The following is a 15,383-nucleotide window of genomic DNA, read 5'->3' on the forward strand; positions in this document are numbered from 1 at the left end:
ACAGTGACATACTTCCTCCAAAAGGGCATACCCACTCCAACAAAGCCACCTAATAGTGCTACTCCCTGAGATTATGAGGGCCCATTGCATTCAAGTTATCACATTCCACTCCCTGGCTCCCATAAACTTGTATTAGTATCATAATGCACCAGGCGGTGGTATTGCATGCCTTTAATCCCAACACTTAGAAGGCAGAGGCAGGTCTCTGAGTTCCTGGACTGGCTCCAAAGCTACACAGAGAAACCCCCATCTTGGAAAACAGACAAACAAACCAACGAAATTATAATGCAAAATTCATTTAGTCCAACTTCAAAAGTCCACATAGTCAACCAGGCATGGTAGTGCACACCTTTAATCCCAGCAATTGGGAGACAGATCTCTGTGAGTTAAGGCCAAGCCTGGTCTACAGAGTTCTGGGTCAGTCAAAGAAACACAGAGAAACCCTATTTCAAAAAAGAAAAGAAAAAAACAAACAAACAAAAAAAAGCCCACATAGTCTATCACAGTCTCAATAATGTTTAAAACTTCAGAGTCTCTTCTGAGAGACATGCCATCTCTTACTGTTAATCCCCTGTAAAATCATAATCAAAAAACATCATGTACTTCCAGCAATGGCACAGGATACACATTACCATTCCAAAACACAGGGAAAGAAGCATAGCAAGAAAATACTGGACCAAAGCAAGACCCAAAACCAGCTTGGAGTTTGGGGAAAACTCCAAAATGCATTTTCATGTCTTATGTCAGAATTCTCTTCAGATCTCCAACTCCATTCAGCTTTGTTGACTGCAACACACTTCTTTCTTTTGGGCTGGTTCCACTCCCTGTTCTCTGCTTTCCTCAGCAGATATCCCACAGCGGTGGCATCACTAACATCTTGGGTTCTTTAAGGCAATTCAGGCCTCAATTTCACAGCGTCACAAAATGGGCTGTCTAGGCCTCGATTCAGGGACCCCCCGATATATGCCTGGCCTCTGCAGAAGCTAGACTTACATGGCTGAAGCTGCTAAACTCTGCTGCTTGCTGAGACTGGACTGTTAAATTACATCTTCACCCATTTGTATTTATTTTTATTGTTTGTGGTTTATGTCTTTAATTATTTCAAGTTTTTTTTAATAGTTATATCACCTCAGGTTCTTGTATCTGTCTATCTAATCCTATAATTTAAATTTTTTAATTTAACTTTTTCACTTGTAGGTTTTTTTGTTTTGTTTTGTTTTTTTGATTTTCGAGACAGGGTTTCTCCGTAGCTTTTTGGTTCCTGTCCTGGAACTAGATCTTGTAGACCAGGCTGGCCTGGAACTCACAGAGATCCACCTGCCTCTGCCTGCCTCCCGAGTGCTGGATTAAAGGCGTGCACCACCACCGCCCTGCTTCAATTGTAGTTTTATAAATTTTCATAGCTGTAGAGAGCAAAGCCAGGGTATGTGTATGCATGTGGTTCCTGGATATATGTCTGTGTACTGCATAGAGCCTGGTGCTCAGGGAAACCAAAAGAGTACACCAGATACCCTATAACTGGGGTTACAGACAGTTGTGAGGTTAGATTTTGATGCTCAGGATCAAAATTGGGTCCTCTGCAAGAGCAGTGAGTGCTTTTTAACCAGTTAGTCATCTCTCCGCCTTACCCCTATTTAAAGAGGTGTGTATGTTTTATACAGGTGTTTATGGGGGTGCCAAGTGAGTTACATGGGTGCTGGGATCCAAATTCCAGTCTTCATGATTGCAAAGCAAGTGCTCTTAACTGCTGAGCCATCTCTTCAGCTCCACTGCATCTTACTCTTTGAACTTTGGACTTTCAGTTTCTATACTATAGTTGATCTGTGAATATTTTATCCTGTTATAAAATTTATTCCTTCTTGAGTGTGCCTACTTTTTTCTGTTCATTATTTTTGTTTAGGGTAGGATTTCCTGGACAGAAAGGGTAGTGGGGATTTAAACCCAAACCTTTAGAGTTCTATTCTCACGTCTCTGAGCTTCCCCCAGAGACGCTTTTATCTCCCAGCCCAGTAGAGTCAGAAATTTACAGCTGTTTGTTGTTGTTTCTGGTCTTCTGCTTCTCCACTTAGATCTACTTTCTGCTTAGGGTACACCCTTTTTTGGTTTTTCGAGACAAGGTTTCTCTGTAGCTTTGGAGCCTGTCCTGGAACTACCTCTTGTAGACCAAATTAGCCTTGAACTCACAGAGATCCACCTGCCTCTGCCTCTGCTGGGATTAAAAGCGTGCACCATTTAGGGAATCATGATTTGAGAATTCAGAGAATGTGTCTGTGTTCTAAGCTTTTACCCTGAGCAGTCAGGAAGCTTATTTCCTGTTCCTTGAGGTATGAAAAACCAGTCCAGTGGTCACTTTTTGACACTTCTCATGTCATACTCATCAGCACTCCAGGAGCATCTGGGATATGTTGTGGTGCACATTTAACATTTGTATCTTTTTTTGTTTGAGATAAAGTCTATTGATAGGCTAGGTTGGTCTTGAATTCCTTAATCCTCATGGCTCTTTCTATCTCTTAAGTACTGAGATCACAAGCCAATGTTACCACACCTTCCTTGGTTTAATAATAACTTCATTAATTCCATGCTTTGTTTTATTTTTGAGACATCATCTTACTTTGTAGCCCACTGTGACCTGCATCAGCCTCCTGAGTACTGGGCTTACAGGATATCACCCACACCCAGCTAACCACATTTTTTAACCAGCTCTTTGAGGTCTCCTTGTACAGCAGGCACTGGGCTAGCTTGTACTTGTGTTGGCTTCCTAACTCCACTGGCGGTCCCTAGACAGCAAACATGTTGACTTGAGGGTCCTTACCCCTTTTAGCCTCATCTCCCTCTCCACAGCACTGAGATCTCAGTAACAAAAGAAAAACAACAACAAAAACTTTTGTTCTAGTTACTGGTTGACTCATCTCCAGAGAAAGGCACCCTGCAGACCACAGTAATAACACAGAAGGGAAAGGCAACTTGGTGCCTGCAGAGGCTTTAGGAAGCTGTATCGCTTGGTGGCTGCTGGCAGTTTGGAGATGCCCTTGGGTCTTTCAGACACTGCACATTCTGTGCCTTCAGTGATTTATGTCATGAAGGGCTGTGATGTTCTTGCCATTTGTGTTGCTAGTTCTGGGGCTTCTGAACTCTGACACCACAACGTGCATATACTTTCCTATTCAACAACCCCATCCCCAGCCTGAACTCCTATTCTTTGCATCTCATTCCCTCTTTCTTCCTTGCCCTGTCTTTAGTGTCAACCCAATTAGAGCAGCTCTTCTCAGTCCCTCAAGCCAAGAACTTGAGTGCTGTGCTGTTTGTAATGCCCAGCACAGTGCTACTACACTTCTAAGCATGTGTCAAGTCTTTCTGCTTAAAACCTTATGAGCCTTAGACTGAAAACTGCAGAAAGCCTCTCGAGCCCTTTCCTCCTATCAGTGTCACTCTAAAAATACACCTGGGAGGCACATGTTATCCAGACCTGGTGGCCCCGCTGCGACCAAAGAACCTCTAGTTCTATACAGTGAAACTTGGTCAAAAGTGAGGTGGGGAACACAGCTGGGTGATTGGTCTCTAGCCTTTAGTCATCCTGGGTAATATCCATCCCATGGTCACAGCCAGTGCTGATGGGTTTCATTGACCTGTCTGCTCTGCCTAGGTCAGAAGTGTGTTCATGTCACCTCGGTACAGGTTCAGAATGTCTACAAATTCTTCAAGTAGTTGTCACTAGACACAATAGGATAGAACTAACCTGCTTCCAAAGAAGGAAGCAGCAGCCTGAGGACAGAGGTCCCGCATTGTCCAACTCAGCATGGGTGGGAGAGGAGCACACTGCAGGCTGCTCTGTACAGATGGGACCCTAAATAAAATTTCATTTGCGGAGTTTGTTATGTTTGTTGGTCATTGAGGAATGAAGCAGCCGGCTGTAGTAGAGGTGGGGAGGAGGAACAGAACTCTTGAGATGTGCTCCACCAGGGAGTGCTCTGTGGGATGGTAAAAAGGTTTTCTCGGCTGGCCGTCTACTGTGTGAGGTCCTCGGAGCTTTTCTCTTTTGGTGACACTGTTGCTGGTGGCCTCGACTTGTGCACCGTTGAACCCTTATATCGGGGCCTGCCTGCACACTGTAAGTAACTAACTTCCCAACTCGCCCCCTCTCAAGCCGCAGAACTCTTATGAAGTTGGTCGGCTCCCGGGCGCTCTAGGGACCCTGCAGCGGGCGGGGCGGGCGGCCGGTCTGACGTGTCTCGGCGGGATTGGAGCCGCCGCCCTATATAGCAGCGGCGGCCCGAGCGCCGCGCCTCGGAGCGTCCCGGCTTCTCCCGCGCAGCGGCAGCGACAGACGGACAGGCTCTTGGGCGGTCACACTCACTAGTGAGAATCGGGCGAGTTGGTGGGAGGGCCGGCGGGGGGCTTGTTGCTGGGCACGGCCGGGGTCGGTTCCCCAGCTCCCCGGCCGCACTGGCGCCTGGTCTCCGCTACCGCGACGGGCGGGGGCCGCTACGTGTCACTCTGCGCATGGCCGCGCTGGAGCGCAGAAACTTTCCCAAGTCCGCCACGCGCCGCGGGTCTGCTTGCGGGCCCGGGTAGCCTGGACTACTGGCTCCGAGCGAGCCGCCGCGGTGGGGGAGGGGAGCGACCTGGCCAGGTTGGTGACGTGGGCAACCGAGCCGGCCCCTCCCCCGCACCTCTTCCCCCCCAGCGCGGCCACACGGGCCCTACGGGCTGTGGACAGGACCTGGGTCAGTGGCGCCCTAGTTCGCGCGGCAGGCTGGGATCTTCACCCGGGGCCCCTATGTCCGGTGCGGTGTCTCGATACACCTCCACCTGCGGCGTCCGGCTACGTGGTCACTGGAGGACTCCAGGCCCAAGTACTACTTGGATGTGCCCCAGGGTCCATGGGTGAAAAATACATTACGGAAAAATACCGAATTTGGATGAAAGACTTGGAGGCCGAGCAGGATGCTGTCCCTTTAAGCCTGTCCCCGCCCGCGGGCGCTCTTGGCCGGTGGGAGGGCCATGCTGAGGTGGCATCTGCGAAAGTTCCTCCCAGGCTGGGTCTCTGACTTCCAGCGCTTGGGTAAGGCACTAGGCCGGCCTTGGTGGTCACAGACTGAAGAGTTTGATCTCAGCAGAGCCTGGTTTTATTCTTAATTTTGAAGTTTGTACTCTTGAATATTATTATGGGGGGGTACCTTCGCAAGACTTCAGAGGACTGTAAAAGTAAACACTTTCAACTTTGGAAGAGAAACCTGAATCCCAGCTGAAGGTTTTCACGCTGGAAGTTTTTGGTGCCCTCCATGAGGACTGGTCTAGAGTATAAAAGAACTTGATTCTCTCTAATGGAGGTTGATAGGATATTCTTTCTGGAGCGTGTCTGAATTCTCTTCGCATACTGTTGGCCCTTACATAAGTAGTTGGCACAACTTAGCGCAGGAGAATCAATTTAAATGCTTCCTTGTTCAGAAGCAAAAAAAGTAGAATTCTTCACTTACAGCCTTTTCTGTTTTCTAGATTAACACATGGTTTCAAGCTGCCACAGCCTCACCTTTCTCTTTTGCAGAAGTCCCTGTTGCTCCTTGGTTCTTGGAGGAGTAGAAGAAGCTGTCCCTGGCTTCTACTTATCTTGCTTTATTTAGTTCTGTGTTGAGAACTGACGTTCTGCCATGTTCTTTTGTCTCTCCGAAGCAAATTGTAATGTCAAAGTTGTAGGTTAGTTAGCATTGGGTACTAACTCCAGCGTCCAGTGGCAAAGATGGTTGAGATGGCCTTGGTGCCAGTGAGAGACTGGAGACTGGAGAGGAGGGGCTGCACCCACTGTAGGAGACATGTAGCAACCAGAAGAGGAAAGAGTACAGATTTCATCCTGTCTTGACAGAACCTTTACAGGGAGGCACGGGAACTGGGCTCCCAGCACTCTTTCTTTTCTCTGGTGGTATTTGAAAATTAGGATAATACTCAGTGTCTTTCAGTCCTAACATATGATTCACTCCACCAAAAGTCTGAGCTACCAAATCATGGGCTCCTGTACTCCTGAAGGTTGTGACAACGGAGATGCAGAGTGGAGGGCACATGTTCAGCTGTAGTGGCTGCTGCGCAGTGTGGACAGCCAGGTGCAGCAGGTTAGGCCTGTGAATTTTGTCAGTAGAGGTAAAGCAGGTGGGTGTAAAGACAGAGGGACTGTTGCATAGGGTCTGCTGGTAAACCAGATGCAGGTGGGCTCTCAGGCTGTGCGCTACTGGAAACTGGAAGGCGTGCACTGACCTTTACTTCTGGAGTAAGTAAAGCTTCTTACTCCAGAGTCTACAGTGGAGATGAAGTCTGTATTTACAAATGGGCATTAGGTATTTATTTTAAATTAAGACTTTAACAGGGTTTTGAGTTAATTTTTAAAAAGCCTTACCAAGTGATAACCTGAACAAACTCTGTTCAGTATATCTTTAATTGTGATCTCTATGCCCCAAGCTCTGACAAACTTTGAAATCTAGAAGCTAGACCCCAATAAGTCTTGTCAACTTGTCTGGAGTTTTCTAGAAGTCCACTCTGCTGTTTCTGGCTGCCAGAGGGTGTCTGTAGTTGTCCAGGGCTCTGGAAGCTCTGTTCCAGTTTCTTCCTTGGCAGTGACAGCAGGCTTAGACATGGAGGTGCTTTCGGCAGTCACTTGGTTTGTTGTAAATACTCCTGGAAAGGGATGCTAAAGTGTGGGGGCATGCCTAAGAGTCTTTGCAGAGACTGTGTTGCAGTCTGCACAAGGCAATATATGTATATTCCTCTGTATCAAGACTAACCTTGTCCTGGAAAGCAGGGGCAATAGTCAGTGGCAGCACAGAGACAAAAACATATAGTTAGGGTCACATGGATGAACCTGGTAAAGTGGGTGGGTGATAGCAGAACACACTTTAGACCCAAAGTCAGGAGGCAGAGGCAGGTGGATCTCTGAGTTCAGGGCTAACATGGTCTACATAGAGAGATCTTGTCTCAAGACCAAAAAAAGGTATTTATATGTAATTTTTCCTCCTCTGGTGGCCTTGGAATCTTGAAGTTTTATGACTTGATTTTTTAAAAGTCTTTGTAGATTAGAAGGGACTGAAGGACTTCTACAGGACAATAACAAGAAAAAAGAAACTGTAAAGTTAACAAGCATTCTTTTGGTTTTGATGTCTTTGAGGCAGGTCTCACTTTGAAACCCACTTTGATCTTGAACTCACAGAGATCCACTTGCCTCTGCCTCCCAAGTGTTGGGAGTGCGACACTCCTAGCTCTCTCTGTCAAGGAGCCCTTGGGCACTCTGATAGCTCAAGTACAAGATGTGCATTCTGCTTTACAGCAGAGTCAGTCTGGCAGGTCACAAGGACCCAGTGTACAGATCACTTCTAAGATCCCTTTAAGAATTGTCCTGAGAGTTCTAGATGATTCAGGTTTTACTGTAATGTGTCTTATTCAAAGTTAATGGCCTAAGACCAGAGCTTTTGTAGTGTTTTTTTTTTCCTAAGAGATTTGGCTAACTGTTGCAATTACTAGAAACTAAATGTAAAGAATATTTAGTTCCATTGTTTCTTGAGAGGTGAAAAGATCTAAATTATAAAGCATGGATAAGTAACCTTTCTGGTTTTTTTGTTTGTTTGACTTTTGTCTGTTTCTCTCTCTCTTCCCTATACTAGTAAAAGCTGGCAGGCTGACAGAGGCAACCTCGGGACGGACTTTCTGGCTACTGACCATTTTGCTGGTAAGTTTGAGTGCGCTTTCTGAGGATTTCTGTGCCTAAGACACAAAGATGTGTGAGTTAGTTCTAGCCTGAACCATCTCCTCTTAGGCTTCTTCTGTGCCATAATAGGCACATCCATGGCTTCATGTGCCCTTCAGCTGTGTCCTCTGCCTTGTATCTGTTTTTAGTCCTTTTCGTCTTAATCATGAATTATGTTTTGTTTTGTTTTCAGAATTTGGGTCTTAATATGCTTTAGGAATACTTTGTAAAGTTGGGAAGAGGTTTTTACATTATTGTAATAAAGTAAGATTTTTGTTTTGTTTCATTTTTTAGTGTTTTGTTTTTGATACAAGGTTTCTCTGGGTAGCCCTAGCTGTCCTAGAATTCACTCTGTAGAGCAAGCTGACCAGAGAGATCTTCTTGCCTCAGCCTCCTGAGTGCTGGAATTAAAGGTGTTTCCATTGATAGCCAGCTGCATACCTTATTGAAGTGCTTGCATTTTACCAAGATGTGATATACGTAAGACACTGGCATGGTGGTGTAAAGAAAATGAGTGCTTCCTCACTCTGGTGTTGTGAAGCTGCCAAAAATTACAGAAGGGCAGGGAAGCTAACAACTGTGCCTGAGAATGCTGCATTGCACCATAGATTACAAACAGGGAGCTGGGACCTTCAGAGCCAGTGTCCACGGTTGTCCTGGAATAAGGAATGCTGTGCCTTGAGCCAGTTTCCTCTCTTGTGAGTGAATCTCTCCACACTGGGCAAAAGTACCCTGTGATTATCAGCAGGTTGAGGTACTTGGCACAATATGTGGATCTGGTTTTACTGACAACATGAAGCACTGTGAAGTTTCTCCTCCCTCCCCCAATTTTCCTGAGATGTTTGAAATGGTTCTTTATGGCCTCTGGATAAGTACCTTACATGTCCTAGTTGTAGTAATTGTCATTTTTATGGTTCTTAAAAGCATTAGGAGGCATATGTTACATGAACAAAATAAGATGGAGATAGCTATTAAGAGAATGATCCTGGGATTGATCTGTAACAAAGATGGGTCAGGCAGGAGGCAGGTTCCAGTAATCCCAAAGCACCCATGATTTTGGGTGGGGAGGGGACAAGCTGTTATTGAAGCCCTCTCACTGTGGCTTCTCCATTGGGTAGGTGGTACAGATTCTAAGCTCTGGGCTTCTAGGTCTCTTAGCCAGATCTTGTCTACTGTGTGACAGTTTCTGAGAAAAGTTAATCAAATGGGCTACAACCCTACTTTACTTGAATTTGCCATGTTCACTCTTCCATTGAAAGTCTGAAGAATAATTTACATCAACCTTGTGCAGAAAATAAACACTATAGTTTTCAGTAAGAAGATAAAAACCTTGACTGAAACATTTAAAAGAGTACATTACTGAGTTAGCTGTACTTGGGTTGTCTCCTCCTTGATTACCTTTTTCTTGTAGTGTCTTACTAGGATTGTGTGTGGACGTGAGATCAACCATGAGCTCCGTTGCAGTTTTGACCCAGGAGAGTTTTGCTGAACATCGAAGTGGGCTGGTTCCACAACAAATTAAAGGTAACAGACTACTTTACAAGCTTTCCTTATTAACTTTGGAGACTGGGCTTCTGCTAATTTATATTAGTTGGTTGCAAGTGGGATTGGACAGGTGTGAGGAATGACTCCAGAAACAGATCTAAGTATGGGCAGTTTCTTAGAAATTCAATTAATCTGACAATTGGCAATGACTGGAATCCTTTACAAAATTGCTGCTCTAATTATGGGGTGCTGAAATACTGACTGAAGCATCCTGAGCCTCTGAGGATGAGGGTGAGATGTGACATCTGTGCTCTTTAAGGCCATTAGTCAAGATGGAGACCAGCACTGTCCAGTGGGTTAGAATGCTAGTCACATAAGCAATTTGGAAGTTTTCCAAACCCAGGTTAAATAAAAGGGAATAGGTGAATTTTTTTCCCAAATATTTTCAGTCAATAGTTTTGCTGTTTAAACCAGACCAATCTCAAACTCAGGATTCTTCTGCCTCTGGGATTGCAGGCGTATACCATTACACATTTAACACATTTAGCCTAATGTATTTAAAATATTGTCCTTGCAACATCTCAATATAAAGAATATGTACCTTAAAGCCAGCTACTTTATGTTATTTTTCTTTAAATTTTAGTATATATGTTTATGCAGGGCATTTGATTTGAATGCTAAATTTTTGTACAAACATCTTTGATCAGGGCTAACATGACAACGAATAGGTAATGGTGTCTACTTGCCAAGCCTTTGACCTGGATTTGATCCTAGCACCTACACAGGTGAAGGAAAGAACTGACTCCTGCAAAGTGTCCTCTAACCTCAATATGCAGCTCAACATGCATACATATGCACATACACAAATAAACAGATAATATTTTTAATTTTTGATTTATATTTAGATGTTCTAAAATTTTTGAATTAAAAAAATAAGTTGTTCTAGGTTGTCAGACCATATTTAAGTTTTCTCTAGAATGGAAATGAATATCATTTCTTAAATTTAGAATGAATTAAGCGTTTAAAATTGACTTCTTGGCTACACTTTACCCACTCATTCCCAGTAACCACTGTATTGGTCATTCCTAAGACACTGCTGATTGTCTGGTTCTCAGTATCTGTGGTCTAACTGCAGCTATCTGTAGTTCTCCTTTCTTAAGAGGGAAATGGCACTTCAAGAGTCCTGCCTCTGTTTATCCCACCACCATCAGGCTCAGAAGCAGTGAACTTAGACAAGAGTCCTATCTAATTCCAAAGGTCGTCTTGTCCTCTCCATATCTGCATGCCCCATTGTGTTTTTATTGGGCCCTGCTACTGGTAGGTACTGCTTGGCCTTAGGGATATGGGATATCTAAAACATCTATATAGTTGTTTTTGTGGAGATCATGGTTAAACTAGACAAAAGCATGAACAAATTTGAGCATCATGGAACATGAACATGACTAATAGTCAGGCCCTGATTTCTCCAAGTCTTGCTGTTCCTGTCTTGGCTTGAGAGGCCATCAGAGACAGTTCCCATGTGAGTTAATTTCACCATTGTACATTACAAAGGGAAATGTGGAACCTTTCTAAAAGCTAATTCTTTTGGGTTTTTTGTTTTTTGTTGTTGGTTTTTTGTTTTTTGTTTGTTTTTAGAACAGAGTTTCTCTGTAGCTTTGGAGCCTGTCCTGGAACTAGCTCTTGTTGACCAGTCTGGTCTTGAACTCACAGAGATCTGCCTGCCTCTGCCTCCCAAGTGCTGGGATTAAAGGTGTATGCCCCTGCCACCTGGCTTTAAAAGGTAGTTCTTAAAAGCAGTGTTTTAAACTTGTACTATGTGCCAAGTATTTATAATCATGATTTACTTTTGTACTATTAGAAAATATGAGGACCGAAAAATCTGTCACAAGCTTGCATTCAAGGGTTTTTTTATACATCTCAGTACTCAAATGGGACTTATCGTCCCATTTTACCTTTCATAGTGGGACCATGTAGAGGGCAAAACATTAACATTTCTGGAACTGGGAATCTCTAGCCCCATCCATTTCGCACACTCAGGGTGCTGGCCTGATGACTCTATGAATGAGGAAAGTGTAATAGTAGCCTTGCTCACTCACCACGTTTTAGTGGGGGTTCCTGCTACCTTTCTGCTGTTTGTTCATAGAATGTTTAATTATAGTGTTTTCCTCTTAATCTGTGTTTTCTGGTCTAGTTGCCACATTAAATTCAGAAGAGGAAAGCGACCCGCCTACCTACAAGGATGCCTTCCCTCCACTTCCTGAGAAAGCAGCTTGCTTGGAAAGTGCCCAAGAACCTGCTGGAGCCTGGAGTAACAAGATCCGGCCAATCAAGGCCTCTGTCATCACTCAGGTAGAAACACATTTCTTTTTGCTTTTTCTGTTCCTTGTAGGAAGCAAGAAGAACTGATAAAGGGTTTTTGAGTCTGCAGTGATGAGTACATTTTGGGTATGTAAAGTGGAGGAGTCTAAAAGGTTACGATTCCTCCTGTGGAGCACACCCTCCACCATGATCCTCCCACCCAGCCTCCCTGGCACTCTGGACAACTGGCACACAGTTTGAGATAGGCCATATTTGTCAGATTCATGGGGCCATGTACTTTTCTATTCATTGTTGCCTCTGGCTGCGAAATCTGCCTTTCCTTATCCATATGACAGCCAAAAGCAAAACTGTTGCTGGGCTTTGTGACACCTAGCTAATCTATCACCCAGAAGCAAGAGGCAGGCAGATCTCTAGAGTCAGAGGCTAGCCAGAGCTACATAGTAAGAAGGATTAAAAAAAAAAAGAAAAAAAAAAAACAAACATAAAAAGTTAATAGTCTGTCGGTAACAACTAATTTATTTCTTGGTTTCCTTTGGCTTCATTCCCCTTCTCTCTTGAGCTATTGGGCTAAGAGTTGAGTGTAGAACTGATGCCTGGTTATGATAGAAAATTATCACCCATGTAACTATAACTTCTTGCCCTAGTGTGCATAAGCAACTGCCTCTTGATCTTTTCTTTGTGACTTGTTGCTATCTTGTCTTCTTTTAAATGTATCTTTTGAATGATTCAGACCTCTTTTAGGGATAATTGATCCCTCTTGCTTCCATCACTGCTCCCCCTCAACTCTCCATAAACCCTCCTTGCTCTTTTAGCAGAATTTGTTAAGCTTAAAATTCTTGATGTCGCCTATGCCCCTGCCTCCTGCCTGCTGCTACCTCTGCTGTTTCCTATCATGGGTGCTGCTTTCTCTTCAGAAAGGTTTTCTATTATGTCCTTGGTGGTTTTGACCTAGGCACTTGCCTCCCTTTAAATTCTTAACAGGCTTTTTGTTTCTGGTGCTGTTCATTATTATCTGTACCACATGCCAGCCTCCTATCTTGGAGGGTTTCTCCTTACTGCCTTGCCTACGGCACTGCTTAGTGGGTGAAGGATTAATAAATATATATTGCATGTGGTCAGTCTTCCTTTTCTTTGATGGTTTAACTTTGTCTTTGGGCGTCTTTTCTGAACAGGTATTTCATGTACCCCTGGAAGAGAGAAAATATAAAGACATGAACCAATTTGGAGAAGGTGAACAAGCAAAAATCTGCCTTGAGATCATGCAGAGGACTGGTGCTCACCTGGAGCTCTCTCTGGCCAAAGACCAAGGTCTCTCCATCATGGTCTCAGGGAAGCTGGATGCGGTCATGAAAGCCCGGAAAGACATTGTTGCTAGACTGCAAACACAGGTGGGTGTCGCTAGGCCTGGCATCCCAGGTTACTTGACTGATCCTGGTGCAGGCCAGAGGACAGCAACATTTAGAACCTTTCTGATTTTATTCTAATCACTAAATTAATGATAGAACTGGGGTACCTGTCAGATCAACCACTGAGCTAAATGTACTGAAAAATGAGGCTTTTTCCAGATTTGAGACACTTAACAGCAGTGAGCTTGCTAGGTTGGTAGTGATCGTCAATTTCTAGACCTCAAACTTGGGAAGTAAATGATCAGATTTTTTTCCTCTATTTCTACCAGTCTGGTGCCAGTACTTGGAATTATTTGAGAATGATTAGAATAAAAAGCATTTCTCCTTAAGGCCAAGAAAAGGCAGAGAATCTTACTAATGTGCCATGTGAAAGGTGCCATGCTGTGGGGTTTGTTCAGAGATAGGGGCTACCTCCCACTTACTGCTGAGCCTCTAGACAAGCTAGAGGGGAGTGATCCTGCTCTGCCACTGATGTAGCCAGCACAGTCTAAGATGGTTCAAGTCCCAGGTATCATCGTGGAATTACACAATGAAATGTCATTGTGCTTGTAGTTGTATAGCATTGTAACTCATATATATTGGGCCCTGAAAAACTGTTAGGAGAATTTTTAAAAGCAAACTCCAGCCGGGCGGTGGTGGCGCACGCCTTTAATCCCAGCACTTGGGAGGCAGAGGCAGGCGGAGCTCTGTGAGTTCGAGACCAGCCTGGTCTACAAGAGCTAGTTCCAGGACAGGCTCAAAAACCCTGTCTCGAGAAACCAAAAAAAAAAAAAAAAAAAAAAGCAAACTCCAAAAATATCATTTTACTTCTAAATAGTATACTGTCTAATGATTGTGCTATTATCTTACTTTATATTTATAAAAGAGATGCTAAGGATTTCATATTTGATCCTTGGTTTAGACTTATGTCTCTGATGTCTTTCAAGTTGGTTGTTTAATTCAATGTTCATTTGATTGTGGCATCACATGTCTTCTTAACAGTATCTCCCCTACACACACACACTTAATGCCATTGATTTGTAAAACAGTTAGTATTTAATTGCTCTGCTTTCCTTGTGAACTGGGTGCTAAGAGCTTGACTGCTTTATTTCTTGGTTTTGGGGGTTGTTTTGTTTTGGTTCTGAAACAAGAACTCCTGGCTGTCCTGGAGCTTGTTCTGTCTCCCAAGTGCTGGGATTAAAGCACTTGCCACCATGCCTTGAGCTTGATTACTTCATATTCAGCTTGTTTTGTGTGGATACTTGTTATCACAGATGGATTTTGTTGTTGTTTTCCCATGAACTGATGGTGTGATTGATTACTAGGGTGGGTGTCCTCTGCCTTATTTGTCCTTCGCTCATAGGATTCATAGCCTGATGATCTGGCTAAATTCATTAAAAGTTGAAAATGGGGAGGGGGGCTGGAGAGATGGCTCAGAGGTTAAGAGCACTGGCTGTTCTTCCAGAGGTCCTGCGGTCAATTCCGAGCAACCACATGGTGGCTCACAGCCATCTGGTGCCCTCTTGTGGCATGCAAGCATAAATGTGCAGGCATACATAGAGGCAGAATGTTGTATACATAATAAATAAATCTCTTTTTAAGAAAATAAAGTTGAAAATGGTGGTTTTCAAATGTATGGTGGTGCTGGGGAGATGGTTTTGTGAGGAAAAATACCTACCTGCTGGCAACCTGAATTCAATCCCTGAAACACACACAGTAAAAGGGAAGAACCAATTCCCCCAAGTTGTCCTCCAACAGCACACACATAAATGCTCATAAAATAAATAAAAATGTAAATTTTGAAATAAATCACTCGGTCTGGGGGTGCTGTCAGTGATGGGTAAAATGCCCTTTTTTATTGTTTTGGCTTTTTTTTTTTTTTTTTTTTTTTTTTTTGGTGACAGGGTCTCTGTATAGCCCTGGCTATTCAGAAACACTCTGTGTAGACCAGGCTGACCTCGAGCTTAACAAAGATCCACCTGTCTCTGCCTTCCCAAATGCTGGGGTTAAAGGTGTGTACCACTACCCTGGCCTGGTAAAGTATGTTTAAGGCCCTAGGTTTGATCTTTAGCATAAATAAATTAAATAGTTAAGTAATTAAAAAAATAATTTTTCTCATTACTATTTTCTACCATCAGTCTTCAGCAGGTAATTGTCACATTTTAGTACATCTTTGAATTACATTGTGTTAGAATGTTTGAGGGAGGCGGGCGGATCTCTGTGAGTTTGAGGCCAGCCTGGTCTATGAGAGCTAGTTCCAGGACAGACTCCAAAGACACAGAGAAACCCTGTCTTGAAAAACAAAAACAAACAAACAAACAAAAAAAAATGAATGTTTGAGGGACTGAGTTTAGTTTTGGTTTGGTTTGGTTTTTTGCTTTTTCAAGATAAGGTTTCTCTGTGTAGCCCTGGCCATCCTATAACTCACTCTGTAGACCTGGCTGGCCTCTAATACCTGTCTCTACCTC

General features: G+C 43.8%; 1 protein-coding gene across 2 annotated transcripts in view; it reads left to right on the plus strand.

Moving 5' to 3' along the window:
• Window positions 1-15,383, plus strand: part of Hdlbp (high density lipoprotein binding protein) — a 77,618-nt gene that overhangs the window by 33,307 nt on the left and 28,928 nt on the right. Inside the window, exons 1-5 of one of the 2 annotated variants that reach the window (XM_050125970.1) lie at window positions 4,232-4,356; window positions 7,644-7,708; window positions 9,138-9,250; window positions 11,403-11,560; window positions 12,703-12,918. In XM_050125970.1, coding sequence (XP_049981927.1) covers window positions 9,175-9,250; window positions 11,403-11,560; window positions 12,703-12,918 — 450 coding nt within the window. In that variant the 5' untranslated portion in view covers window positions 4,232-4,356; window positions 7,644-7,708; window positions 9,138-9,174. Of the gene's footprint in view, window positions 1-4,231; window positions 4,357-7,643; window positions 7,709-9,137; window positions 9,251-11,402; window positions 11,561-12,702; window positions 12,919-15,383 lie in introns of those variants that run through there. The other variant, XM_050125971.1, reaches the window with a different exon arrangement.

This window comes from Alexandromys fortis, unplaced genomic scaffold, assembly GCF_014885135.2.
Source record: "Alexandromys fortis isolate MF-2015 unplaced genomic scaffold, M_Fortis_MF-2015_v1.1 scaffold_254, whole genome shotgun sequence".
Taxonomy (NCBI): Eukaryota; Metazoa; Chordata; class Mammalia; order Rodentia; family Cricetidae; genus Alexandromys; species Alexandromys fortis.